The following is a 14,244-nucleotide window of genomic DNA, read 5'->3' as shown; positions in this document are numbered from 1 at the left end:
ATAATTGATCTTGATTGTCTTACATCCTAAATGGTTAAATGTTGAACATTAACTATAAAACCTTAAGAGCAAAGCTGCTGTTCAGGTCACAGGAGCTTTTACTGTCATGTTTGTTTCTAGATGCAACTAGTTTTTTATAGTCCAGGAGGCATCTCCTATTTAAGTACTAGATGGGTAGGTCAAAGCTTTGGTTATAAACCAGCCCTGGCCACATACGTTTTACTGTAAATAAGTGTCTTTGCTAACGGTAGATCAGTAATCTGTGATTACTGTAAGGAAGGATGGCCTTGCAATTAAAGTACAGAACTGAGACTCAGTCTTGTGCTCTGCTCTTTGGGGTTTCCCATTTAATCACTGTGTGACCTTGAGCAAGTCACTTGATCTCTCTGTGCTTCCACACTTCCTCACATGGGTTGGGAAGAACTATTCATTGTCTGTATTTACATAGCACCTCCCATCTTAACATCTTCAAACAATTTTATAAAAGTAGTAATATTGTAACTACCTTTTAGTTATATTGTAGGGACTTAGTGCTCTCTACTGTAGCAAAGCCCTTTGCTTCTTATTCCAAGGACGTGGGTTTGATTATGCTTCAGGAATTTTTGTTGAGCAAACAGTTCACAAACGAAAATTTACACATAGAAATGTATTATGGTTTCATTTGCAAATGAAAAGAAAACATCAGGGCACAACTCCTCTTACTAGGGTTAATTTGTCACAATATTAAAATAACTGCATGTTAAATACTGACATCTTTTTTTAAAAAGCAACGCAAAAGAAGACCTTTAACTGGATGTAAGAGAGACCCCTTGAAATATTGTTGAAAGTGCTTTCAAAGTCATGACATAATAACTCTTGTAAGGGGAGGGAAGGCTTGGGTTTTGCAGCTAGGCAATGCTCCTGAATTACAGCCTGGTCCAACTCTGCGCATGGTTTGTTGTGTGCTCAGTTGTGTATGTGCTTGGCTTTATGCATTTAGGCTGTTAATAACAGGCTGCTGTTGCAGAGGGAGGCGACCACCCTGGCAGGCCAGCCACAGCCGCCACCTCATAAATGGCCTGCAATGATCTCAAGTGAACAGCTGAGTATGGAACTGCACCAGGTGGAAAGGGAAATCGGGAAGAGAACCCGTGAGCTGAGCATGGTAAGTGCTGTGGGTGTGGGGACGTGGCAAGGTGGAATGTAGAGCTGCTTGGTTGGCTGCAGCACATTAACCCTTGCCAGTAAGGCTCTCTGCTGGATTACTGCTACCAGTGTTAGTCATTTCCCTGTCACCATTTTATTAGTCAAAACCTCTAGGTTAGTAGTATTTTGTGTCCAGGATTTGAATTCTAATGTGCCTAAAATATTCAACTTCATTGCTGTAGCCTTTTGAAAACAAAAGTGGGATTAATTTTATAATTGGGCAGGTAACTACAAACTTTGTATCAAATTGCTGTCCAAGTCTTCCTTAGGTTTTAAATGTAGTCTTTCAGCTGACTACAACACATACTGTAGTGTAACATGCATAAGAATTTTGCCGTTCAATTCAGGAGAGGGCCAGTGTCCAGTACTTAGCCTGTGGTGTTAAAGTTCTTGGTCTTTGCTTCACAGTGTACGAATCATTCCTATCTTTTGGGAAATTCGGTCTCCTGCATGGATGGACAGATCCTTCTGAATTTATTTTCTTGTCTCTTGGCTTTTGTGCAGTGCTTTGTGCAAGTTTTACAGGCATTCTCTTCAATTCCCATTGAATGAAACTACAGAATTTGTACAATGTGAAACAATATTTTCTGTCCTCTTCTTTCAAAGGAGACCCAATCTTCACTGGACATGAAAAGCAACCTAGGCACCAATAAACAGACAGAAAATGGACAACTAGAACCACAAAGCAAGGTTCCAGCTGAGGACCTCACACTGACATTCAGGTAACAGGAGTTTCCACTGGCCCTTAGAGTATAAGTTAGTCAGGGCTGTCTCTTTGGAATACAAAGAGCATCAGATACCTGTTGCTTTTGTGTCATTTTTATATTGAGTATACATTAGTGAAGAATGGAATTATTCAATTTATAGTATTACCGTGAATTTTGGATGATTTCAGCCAAGTGGAGGAATGAAATGAAGGGGAGGTGGGGGGTGTGTGTGAATTGTTAACTAGTCCCACATAAAACAAATTACTCTATTCTGGTTTTAATAGCAGGAATATTTTGGGGGCATTAGCTGTGAAATGGAGATGTTTTATGAAGATACTGAAAATCAGGGCAAAATTCAGCTGTTGCACCTGCACGGAGCTTCCAATGTTGATTGATCTCTGTATGTGTCTTGAACTAGGACTGCATCTACAGTATAAACAAAAAGCATTACAATATGCTGTTGGCTGGAATGTTATAGGTCTGCACATCTCAGGAGTTTTACAAGCATTGGTTACAATAGTAGTAAGGTCATTACTTCAGATGTAGTTGAACTAGAAAAGACTATAGTGGCTTCTCTCCACTGTGAACAGAAGGGCACAAGCTTTGCAATTGTCAGTAAAACTAGTCTGTATAATTTCAGTTAGATAATTTAAGTATTGATATTAGCTCAGTGGTTGGAAATGGTGAAGATTTTTAGTTAGCTTGGTGGTCAAGTTAAACACCAGCTATTACAGATTCTTGAATTTTTTTGCACATTAGGTAAGCAGAGGGACAGCGCTGAATCTGTGATGTAATGGTGCTGTATTCACACTTAAGTTTCTTTACAGTGTAATTTAGAAGTTATTCTGATCTCTACAACTAACTGGAAAAAATAACAAATCACTAAAATATTAAAATTTTTTGCATCCTAACAGACACTCAAATGTCAAAACAGTAGGATCCTAAATTGCTGATAATAGCACCACTTTGTTGGAGTCTAATGGAGAGAACATAGAGATAATTTAGCTGTCCAGAGAAATTAGAGACCTTCAGAGTGGTTGAGGTACCATAAATTAAATTCAATGATTAATTTAAAAGTAGCCAAACCTCTTGTAGTTTAGCCAGTTAAAATATAAAATGAAGATTTCTTCCCAATTTTTTTTTAGTAGAGTCCTCACTTTCCCCTTTCTCAGCCCTGCTCAATCTGCCCTAGTCTGTCATGAAACGGAAGCCACTGGAGGGAAGTATTAGTACAATGGCAGTTTCCATCTGCGCTGTGGAAATAATGAAACAGCGAGGGTGACTAGATGTCCCGGTTTTATAGGGACAGTTGTGATTTTTGGGTCTTTTTCTGATATGGGCACCTATTACCCCCCACCCCCATCCCGATTTTTCACATTTACTGTCTGCTCACCCTATCTGGAAATGATTTTGGGTGGGGGAGGCACATTAAATACTAAGTTTATGCAATGTATAATTTGAATGGTAGTTAATTCTATATGTATTTCATAAAATGGATACTATCGAGTGCTGTTATAGAAACTGTACAGTTTTTCCTTTATTGTGTTGTTTGTTTTCCACTATCTTTAATGTATACTTTTTCTGATCTGGTGAGGTATTCGTGAAAAGTAAATAGGCACAAGCTTGCTTGTACAATGAATCTATCTCGTGAAATTGTCACAGATGATCATTGTGACACTGCAGCAACAATAGTCAGGGCCTTGTACAGTTTTTTTTTAAATCTGTTTATCCTCCTTTTCTCCTTCCGCATCCCTCCTCCCATAGTGATGTTCCAAATGGATCAGTCTTGACGCAAGAGAACATCAGCCTCCTATCAAACAAGACCACATCTCTGAACCTGTCAGAGGACCCAGAGGGGGGAGGAGACCACCAGGACTCCCAGAGAACAGGAGTTGCACCCACCTCTTCTCCATGAAGTGAGGAAAGCATCCCTCCCAGAGTTTCTGTTGGGGAGGAGGAGTTGGTAGCTTCCATCATGCTTCCCTCTAAAGGTGATCAGAGAAACACAGAAGCAGCAGCACAGGAGGTCCGGAGGCAATGTGCACAAACACCACTACTAGAAACAAACCCTGCACATAGTTCACATTAATGCGTTTTTTAATTAAAAAAAAAATTAGCAGTATCTGCAAGCAATTCAGATTAAATTTGTTTTTGTTCTGTGAATGAACTTTATTTTAATAACTTTGGACGCCTTGGATACAGGGCTTTAAAAAAAAGATATTATATATATATACTCTGTTTGATTAATTGTATGATCTTAATGAAGTAGGTTTTTTCTTTTACTTTGGTATTATTACATACCCAGTGTATAATTCCTTAACACCTCCACTCCCTTTCACCTGAGAACAACATTGGCTGCCTCCTTGTATGAATATAAAGGTGAATGAGGGACATAGGATGGAGGGAGGCTATGAATTAGTGTCAGAAAACATGCAGCAAACATCAGTAGCTTTTTAAAATGAATTTCTTGTAAGTAGGAGTTGTCCAACGCCTACACTACCTTTCTACTTATACCCATTGGCTTTTAGCCACAGTTGATGCAATCGTTCCAGCTCAGTGAAAGCATTCCATAATATCCATCCCACTGCAGCATATATCCCCAAGGCTATTATTTAAGCAGTAGCAAAAAGAATCTGGTGTATGTACATTACATTTATTTAACTAGGAACTGATATGACATTGTATTTTGTGGTTGGGATTAGAGTTCAGCAAAGGACAGAGGGCCTCAACTAGTTGAGACCTGTATGTTTCAGACTTCCGGAAGAGATTGAAGAAATTAGTTGTCTAGCTCCTGAGCTGCTTGGCCAGCCAGCAGTTGGCACTGAGAAACACAACAGAGGCAACAAAAAGTTTCCATCCCTTGCAATAGGAAGGTAAAAAGAGAGCAAGAACACAGATTTTAAGGAAGGAAAATAACTGAAAACTAACTTGCAAAGATTCTTTTTTTCATCAGCCTCTATTTAGAAAGATGGAAGTTTCCTTTGTTAGGGCATAGGAAGATAGTCTTTTATAAAGGGTCTTTTTTGTAGCTCAGCCTCTTCCAATCATGATAGCATCTAGGGTTGCTTCAGAAAGGGCATTGACTACCTGTTATGCACCCGATCCAAAGCCCACTGGAGTCAGTCAGTGAAGAAACTTCCCTTGACTTCTATGAGCTTCGGAACAGGCCTTCCATTTGTCCTTTTTAAAAAAAACTACTTCAATTATAGCTTTTTTGCCTTTACTGATCATTACTAAGCTCCTTGTGTCTTCTGCTTTTATAATCTGCCACCTCTGGCCTGCAATTTATTTATTTGTGGTGTCAGTGAAGGCTTCTCATGGGAAGAGGAAGAGAACTTTTGTTTACATGCACAAAACTTGGCAATTAGCAAAAGTAGAGGAGGGCAAGTGTTGAAGTAATAGTAATGCTTGGTAAGATCCAGGCATACCAGAATTGGACAGCAAAGACTGGAAATTCAGCTGCTGCTCTTCAGCCTTGTCTGTCATTGCTGCATGGAATCCTTTCAGAAGCCAGCATTTCTTCTCTGTAGGAGAAAAGTTGCATCCAGAAATTGATCCTGCCAGAAGCATTTGGAATACTTGAAAGCCAGGATCTTGTTGTGACCTATGTCATTTGCTCAGTTTCCCAATGGAGGTACGTAGGTGGAGATGATACCTGAATGGAAGCAGTTTTAAGAAGTCACAAGCCTTTCAGTTCTGTGTGGTATCATTCCACTGAGAAGTTCCTCTTAACAGGCACAAAAATCAGTGAGGATTTGCTCTTGCTGCATGTATTTTGACCCTTTCTGCCGGCACTGAACTGAGCCCCTCTGAATAGAAAACTCAATGGAGAAGAGTCTGTTCAGTGTTGCTCCCTCCATGCCTGTGTGGCCTGCTTTTTGTTTTTCTTTCTGGATTAGACTACTAAATCAGAAAGCACTGGTTATGTAATAAATTTATTGCATTGCTTTGGTTGGGTAAAAGCAAGAGTTAATACTTTTCTTGTTTAGTTGTTTCTTAACCCTTAACTCCTGCTGAGGTCATAGGAACCTTGGACTAAGCTTTGCATCCATTATACTGTTAATTTAAACAAAAGGGGGGAGGGGGGAGATACAGTCCCACTATTGCCTACCAGTAGAGTGTCCAAACAGAAGACTCTTTCGAGTAGCGATTATTTAATTTGCCCAGTCAAGGCACCGCATTTATATACTATTTCACATTGAATTTGATTATGCCCTACAGACCTGGCTGGTCAAGGATTTGATACACATATTGGCTTGGGATTCGAGCTTTCTTTTTTATTTAAATAAAAATTTATATATAAATATATATATATATACATATATACATAGTTATATCTGTATATATATTGGGTATGTTTTAAGAATTTTTTCACATGAGCGCAGCTGTTCTGATCAAATGTCTGATTGGGAGGTAGAAGCACGGAACGAAGATAAAGCATTTTCAGCTCACAGCCACACTCTTCGTGCATTTGTGCACGTTTATTTCACTCTTAGCTTAACTTTGGCCTCAGAATTGCCGAAGAAAGCAGTTTTGAGGCTTGCTTTTATTTTTTTCCTTGATTTTGGGGAAAACTCTTTTCTCTGCCCTGGATTCTCACCAGCTGCACTATTTCTCCCACTCACGCATGTTTACACCCTGCACCCTTCCTTGATCATGGCCTCCATCCTTCCAGCTCAAGAGGACTGGGCTGACTTTGCTGAGAGATTATTTCTGTTCCATCCTTCTCCCTGTTAGGGTGGGCTCAGTGCGCTGTCTTGACAGCATGCTGGTGAGTGAGCTGATTCAGGTACCCATGCTGTGGTCTCTACTCCTGAAGTGAAGATCACCACCACCAGGTCAGCTTTGACTTTATTTTTAAGAAACCTTTTTTTCTGCTGTGTTTGTATTAACACAAGCTCATTTTAGTCAAGATAATTTAGTGCAGTATTCTAATCTAGGAGGGCAAGTGCAGAATGCCAGATTTTTTTTTCTTTTGACTAGAAAAATCTTTACATAAAATAATTATAATTACCAAAAAATTTGCATGCTATGGCACATTTTCCTCCACCGTAGGAAGAAAATCTGGAGGGAGCAAAAATATTATGGCCCATTATCTGTTGTGCCAACTAATTGCATTTCCAGTTCAGAACTGACCCTCTTTTCTCTAAGCCTAGGGAAAGAAAAATTCTACAGTAAGAACTGTTCAGATCACTACATGTAGGTCAGCAAGGGTAAATACTCCTAAACCTATGGATTAGAAAGAGTACCCTTAATGTTGTTTTTCCCCCGTTTGTGCTGTACTTTTTGTGCATAGTGTCCTTGTTGTGATCAGTCTCTCCAGGTGAATGCCCTGTTTGCTCAACATTGTAGTTTGGCTTGTTAACTAGTCTGTTTAATATGTGCAAACCTTATTGATTTTGGCTTTGTTTCCTTTTTCTCCTGCTCTTGCACTTTCGCTATGTTTCTTTGGAGAAGTTTAAGTGATAAAACTAGTGAAATAGGGAACCAGAAAAAGGCTTTAAGTTTTCACGAAGACAGTACCTGAAATCCTGCCAGCAGAGCTGAGAACCCATCACTCTTCAGGTGCAAGGACTAATTGTTAAAACAGATAACCTACATTCCCATGGACCAGCTATGTTTACTGCTTCACTCATTTCTGTGTCCTATCCCTGTCCCTGTTACACCAGGACATTGTCCATTTCAGTTAAATGAAACTGCTACAGCCTAGCTTGGTCACATCTACTCCAGCAAGAACAGTGTTGGAATACTGTTGGGGCATTATCATGTTGTATGGCAAGTAGGGTAGATATGCAGGTGTAGATCAAACCTTTGAGTGCTTGTTGCTAGCAGAGTTTCAACCATAATGTACACAGAGCCCTAAAAATGAGACACTTCAAACAGCAGGCTACTCTTCACAATGTCAGACACAAATGATTGACCCACTAGGAGTATAAACAATTTCATTTTCCTGTAATATCATGGGTTTTTTCCTTCTTACATGTGCCCCAGTTCCCCTATCTTAATGGTAGAATTATATATGCTTATCTTCTAGCCATTTGTAGGCTGCCCTGCCTCATTTCAAAATAGAAATCCTGTGGAACTGAGCACCTTTCATACATGTAGTGCTGTTACCACTTTAACCTCAAATTCTTCAGCTGTCTCAGTTCTACTGACCCTTGTTATCTTCCTCTGGTCCACCTCTCTGGCTTGCCCATCATCCTCCCTGATTGTGCAACAGTGACAGCTTGCTGCCTCAAAACAGAGCATTCAAATGAATTCGCTTAGCCAATAACTTCTGTGAAGTTGCCTTTTCTAATGGTGTTATTACTCAGTGATGCACAAATGTGATATTGCCCTACTGGTAGGCAAATGGGGGGGATCTGTATAAACATGGTAAACTGCTGTTTTTCTTTAAAGGAGAGCCAAAGACTTGTGCTTTTACTTTTTTTCCATCTTTTTCCCCCAGGATAGCCGTTTTGATGATCAAATCTTTGTAGAATTTTGTGAGTTGACTGTATTCTCCTGGTAGCAGTTTGCACAGTTAATGATTGTCAAGCCTTAAGCATATGTTAAATGGTGGTATCAGTTCATCTAGTTACACAATTTGAAAAGGGTGTGTTTAAGCACCTAATATATTTTGGAGTCTTCTAACTTTCATACTTCTTCTTTCATCCACTCCCATGCACTCTCTCAGCTAATTTTACAGGTAGCAGAGAAGGCACTTAGACGTTTACATAGTTAAAAAAGCCATGTTTATAAACATTATTGCTGATTAACCTGTTGGATTTTGCTGATTTAAAATTAAAATTTCTAAAAACTAGTTTGCTGCAAATGTGAATCTTTGACTCCTAAGGAAGTCCAGTGAGACTGACAAGACTCCTGTCCAGCTATACCATTGCTGTAAATCAAATACAGTACAAATACTTCATGCAAGGACATTGTTGCCTACTGATAACAAGTATTTAATATCTGTGACAAACTCACTGAACTGCAAAGAAGAAGAATCGGGCTTTTGAGTTTAACATACAGTAAAGCCTTTTTTAAAACTACTTTCCATTGGGGTCACTTAAATCTCTTGCAGATTATGCTTTTGAAATTCAGAGGGGAATACCTAAACAGTGAAAGTAATCAGAAAATCCTCCACTTCTTGCTGTTCCCATTCACAAAAGTGTGGAGCTTTTAAAAATATTCTGACAGCCACAGGTCAGTGATAAGTACCAACCCTCAGGGCAGCTTTTTGAAGAGGGAGCACTTTGTCAAGAAGCTGTCTTCAGTCAAAGATTGATTTAACTTGAATAAAAAAGCCCAAGAAATTCAGTGCTAAAAATGAGAGTATTGAATAGCAGTGCTGCCAGCTAGCCTCCTGTGTTTAACAAATGGAAAACCAATCCATGCAAAAGCTGTTTGAGTGTGGAAAAGTACATAGAGTAGTTTACATACACAGGCAGAATAACTGGCATGACTTCCCTTACATAACCATCCATTATATTGATATCCTTCTCTTCCCCTTGTCTCTAAACATGTACACTTTCTGCTCCACCTCCTAATATTGGCAGTATTGACAGTGATTGATGCTACCATCCACAAGTTTACACACATCTTTAACATACTAAAACGCTTCCCCTGTCTTGTTCAGCATAGTGATTCAGACATTGACCTGGTGAAAGGCCTGTTGTGCTAAATGAAATCTCAATTTAGATTTAAAATTAATCAGCACTTCTGAGCTACCTTCTAAACACAGTCTTGGTGCTGAGAAGTGACATTTGTGTCCTTTGCGGTATGTGAGTACATGGCCAAGATTGTTCATATGACACTGAAACGGATTTGCTCTCACCATAACTTTAATAAGAAATATAAAAATTAAATACTGATACCATATTGTTAAAAAGTGATACCATCAACTATTTGCTTTCTGACAAAATGGCAGATCCTGGGAAGAGGCTTAAGTGCCAGTTCAGTTACATGTCAAAAGTCAACTGGTCTCAGGGACCTTATTCCAACTGAGTCTCCCGACACAGGTTCTACATTGTAGTGAAAAACAGATGTTAACTGTGTCTCTGATCATGCCTCATCCTTGGAAGCAGTTGATTGTTGTGATGTAGATGGGACCTTAATTGGAGGAGAAAGGAGCATTAATGTCATTTAAATGTATAAGTGGTGAGAGCTGTTTCATGCCAGGGGAACTCTGAACACTATAAGGGGAGAGAGTGGAGCTTTCTTTGAAATCTTCTAATGAAGGAGTGCATGAAGAACTTGGCTCTTTCTCTGTGTACACTGGACTTTCTCCTCAACAGCCTCCCAGTGCAGGTGGAACTTTATAACACTGTGGCCAAAATGCCCAAACTTGGATGTTGACAGTTTAGCCACCTGAATAAACGGTCTGACCTTCAGTGCTAATGAGCCCCTGCAGCTTCCACAGAGTTAACCTCTAAGTCCAGTACGAGCTACAGATGCTCAGCATCTCTGAAAATCAGACATCTTCCATTCACGTGCTGAGCTCCAGCCACCAGATTTTGGACACTTTTGCCCGATCGATCTGGAGTTGTGTAAGTTTCACCAGTTCCTCCTGGTTCTGGAAGTTTTGGCCAAAAGGAAAACACAGCAGTATCAATTTAAAAATAGAAAAATTTTGTCTTGTGGAAAGTACAACCAAAGGGAGATGCAGTCCATGAAAAGAAAAAGTATTAGATATACTGAAATATGTATATGTATCTGTAACTAAATAACAAAATCCTGTGGTGTATTTGATGTTTATGGTATAAACTAAAAATCATTTGCTTCTCTGTAATATTAAAGTTGTTAATAATTTGTGACAGATAATACTCACAAGTCTTTGGCATCCAAACCAGATTGTGTACTGGATAGATCCCACAACTGGACCTATGCAGTGAGCTTTTCTAGCTTTTATTAGAGGTGGCAGAAGCTTTCTCTGCATGCAGAAAATAGCTTTGAGTCAGGACAGGAATAATAACCCCCCTTGCAACCTAGCTGCTCCATTGTTTGTAATTTTTATGCCATTCCTTTGCAGTCTCTCCTAAGTGGGCACTGCAATGTGGACAAAATAGCCTATAACGTGAGACTCTTAGCTTTTCTAGTGTCAGGAATTTCTGCGTTCCCTGTGGCTTCTGCTTGCCAGGTAAGCAGCCTCTGTGCTAAGAGGAGCTTTCCTTGAAGATCAGCTTATCAGCTACACTGTAGCTTGATTTATTTTTTTATTTTTTTCTGCTTTTGATAACCGGTGATAGTAATGTGAAGAGCTCTGTCCCCATTTTGTTCCACTCTATGGGGCAGTGGGTGTTAGGTGTGTGTGGGAGGATTGTGACAGTTGAGACAGAACATACACAACCACATGCATTCCCACTTTAGAAGCCACCTGTTTCCAGTTGTGGGATTTCTCTACGGAAATACTTTTATTTGTAAGCCTAGTTTTCTGTGGTTTCTTAGGCTCATACCGGTCTCCCCGAGACATTCTGCAGTCATTATCACCTTTTTGGGTGGAATTTATTTTATTTTTTCATTTTGGTTTTTTAAAAATAACTTTTTAACATTGGTGCATATATGCTTGGGATAGAGCTTGTGTAATTTACCAATCGTATTGATTGTATGTGATTGTGCCCTGCAGAGGTATATTTAACAAAAAAAAAAAATTAAAATAAAATTAAAAAAAAATAGGATAATAAAGGAGAACATGAGACTTGAGCCGAGTCATGAATTACTTCTTGAACTTATTTAGTATTTTTGGATAAGTAAGGATCCCTGTGTGCTGTTCCTATTGGTCAGTGCTGAACAAAATGCCTTTCCTTCCTAAGAACATAAGAACGGCTGTACTGGGTCAGACCAAAGGTCCATCTAGCCCAGTATCCTGTCTACCAACAGTGGCCAATGCCAGGTGCCCCAGAGGGAGTGAACTTAACAGGCAATGATCAAGTGATCTCTCTCCTGCCATCCATCTTGATCCTCTGACAAGCAGAGGCTTGGGACACCATTCCTTACCCATCCTGGCTAATAGCCATTTGTGGACTTAACCACCATGAATTTATCCAGTTCTCTTTTAAACGCTGTTATAGTCCTAGCCTTCACAACCTTCTCAGGTAAGGAGTTCCACAAGTTGACTGTGCACTGCGTGATGGACTTCCTTTTATTTGTTTTCAACCTGCTGCCTATTAATTTCATTTGGTGACACCTAGTTCTTGTATTATGGGAATAAGTAAATAATTTTTCCTTATCCACTTTCTCCACATCACTCATGATTTTATATATATCTCTATCATATCCCCCCTTAGTCTCCTCTTTTCCAAGCTGAAGAGTCCTAGCCTCTTTAATCTTTCTTCATATGAGACCCTCTCCAAACCCCTAATCATTTTAGTTGCCCTTTTCTGAACCTTTTCTAGTGCCAGTATATCTGTTTTGAGATGAGGAGACCACATCGGTACACCGTATTCGAGATGTGGGCATACAATGGATTTATATAAGGGCACTAATATATTCTCCATCTTATCCTCTATCCCCTTTTTAATTATTCCTAACATCTTGTTTGCTTTTTTGACTGCCTCTGCACACTGCGTGGACATCTTCAGAGAACTGTCCACGATGACTCCCAAGATTTTTTTCCTGACTCGTTGTAGCTAAATTAGGCCCCATCATATTGTATGTATAGTTGGGGTTATTTTTTCCAATGTGCATTACTTTTACATTTATCCACATTTAATTTCATTTGACATTTTGTTGCCCAATCACTTAGTTTTGTGAGATCTTTTTGAAGTTCTTCGCAGTCTGCTGTGGTCTTAACTATCCTGAGCAGTTTAGTATCATCTGCAAATTTTGCCACCTCATTGTTTACCCCTTTCTCTAGATCATTTATGAATAAGTTCAATAGGATTGGTCCAAGGACTGACCTTCCTTCATTCCAGTGGGCTAATGGCTCCACTGCTTCATGTGCAACACCCTCCTCGATGCCAGTGGGGCCAACATGGTGTTCTGTGCATTGCACAAAAGTGTGGCCATATCCAGAGGTTTGTAATATTTCAAAAGGCAGTCTGCTGAGGTGAGTGACAAACACTGGAGGCTTGTCTGCTCTTCCTATCTGTACTAGGAGAGAGCTTCTACAAAGCCTCTTATTTTCTCTATTGTGAATGGTGACTTTTCTCCCCTAGAGTTGAAGGTGGGAGACCTTAGCAGCACTATGGCTGATACTTCTGAACCTTAGCCATCAGGTGAGTGTGGGTGTGTCACCAGTTCCATCTCTCACTTGAGAAAGCTGAGATGCTGACATCTGCCCAGTGCGACACAGCATGGCATCAGGAGAAAAACTGCCTGCTCCACAGAACCAGACAAAAAACAAACAATATTTGATTTAATGCATTTTCCATGTCACACGCAAGAATAGTGCCTGTGCAGTCTTGACATATGTCTTCTGTCTTGGGGACTTCCCCCTGTTGCAGTGACTATGATCCAACAAAGCACTGTAAAAGCCTAGAGCGATAAGGTGACTGAAGAGCTCTCTCTAGTTCGAGAGCTTCTCTCACCAACAGAAGTTGGTCCACTAAAAAAGCTCCTGACCCATTTTGTGTCTCTAATATCCTGGGACCGACATGGCTACAACAACCCTGCATGCTGTAAAAACCTGTCCATTTTAAAAATCAAATCACTTTTTGGAGCAGAGAGAGGTTTGTCTCTTGGCTAAATGGCCCCAAATCTGCACTTCAGTCTACCTTCTACCAATGCTAGCTCCCTATGTATATGGAATTTATTTATATCACAATTCTGCTGCAACCTTAACTTTCTAATTGGTGCTCTTCGAACACCACCCACTACGGTCACTGGGAATCTCTGAATTTTAGGGTGCATTGGGCTAGGCTCTTATCAATCTGTCCTGAAGCAAAGGGCTAATTCCTCAGTAATACAAATGTGCTTTTCTTGCCCTGGTGGAAAATACGCATTCCCAATGAATTAAGGGGACGGGGCCATGACAAATGCCTTCCTTTGCTTATGTTGAAAGTTTTATTCTCAGTTACAAGGCCTACAAATGATATTTGGTGAATGTAAACCAATTATCTGATTTTTCTCTCCTCCCCTTACTCCCTCCCCATCCAGTAGTGCTGAGAACCCCCAAATTCCCATTGAAGTTTATAGGATTTGTCAGTGCTCAGCACCTTGGAAAACCAGTCTGATAAACCTTTAGAGCCTTCTTTCTAGTAGGTTATCTGTACTAAAGACTATAGTTTTATGGCTCATCTCCCATGAAGAGGCATTTCAAACAATGCCTTCAAAGGACTAATCTGTGTGTTATTCAGTAACTTGCACTGCAGCTCTAGCTTACAGTCCAGTTCTGCCAAAACTTGCTCTCTGGCAGGAATGAAAACAGGACAGT

The 14,244-nt window shown here is 39.9% G+C and overlaps 2 protein-coding genes across 4 annotated transcripts in view; one reads left to right on the top strand and one right to left on the bottom strand.

Moving 5' to 3' along the window:
- RC3H1 (ring finger and CCCH-type domains 1) overlaps positions 1 to 11,570 on the top strand; it is a 116,516-nt gene extending 104,946 nt beyond the window's left edge. For 2 of the 3 annotated variants that reach the window (XM_030571786.1, XM_030571787.1), the window contains exons 18-20: positions 980 to 1,144; positions 1,792 to 1,907; positions 3,657 to 11,570. In XM_030571786.1, coding sequence (XP_030427646.1) covers positions 980 to 1,144; positions 1,792 to 1,907; positions 3,657 to 3,807 — 432 coding nt within the window. In that variant the 3' untranslated portion in view covers positions 3,808 to 11,570. The remainder of the gene's footprint in view (positions 1 to 979; positions 1,145 to 1,791; positions 1,908 to 3,656) is intronic. The other variant, XM_030571788.1, reaches the window with a different exon arrangement.
- Positions 1 to 14,244, bottom strand: part of ZBTB37 (zinc finger and BTB domain containing 37) — a 74,125-nt gene that overhangs the window by 1,612 nt on the left and 58,269 nt on the right. The window lies entirely within an intron of this gene.

Source organism: Gopherus evgoodei, chromosome 8 (assembly GCF_007399415.2).
Source record: "Gopherus evgoodei ecotype Sinaloan lineage chromosome 8, rGopEvg1_v1.p, whole genome shotgun sequence".
NCBI classification, from domain to species: Eukaryota; Metazoa; Chordata; order Testudines; family Testudinidae; genus Gopherus; species Gopherus evgoodei.
The sequence above is the reverse complement of the archived record's forward strand: the minus strand, read 5'-3'. Positions and strand labels throughout refer to the sequence as shown.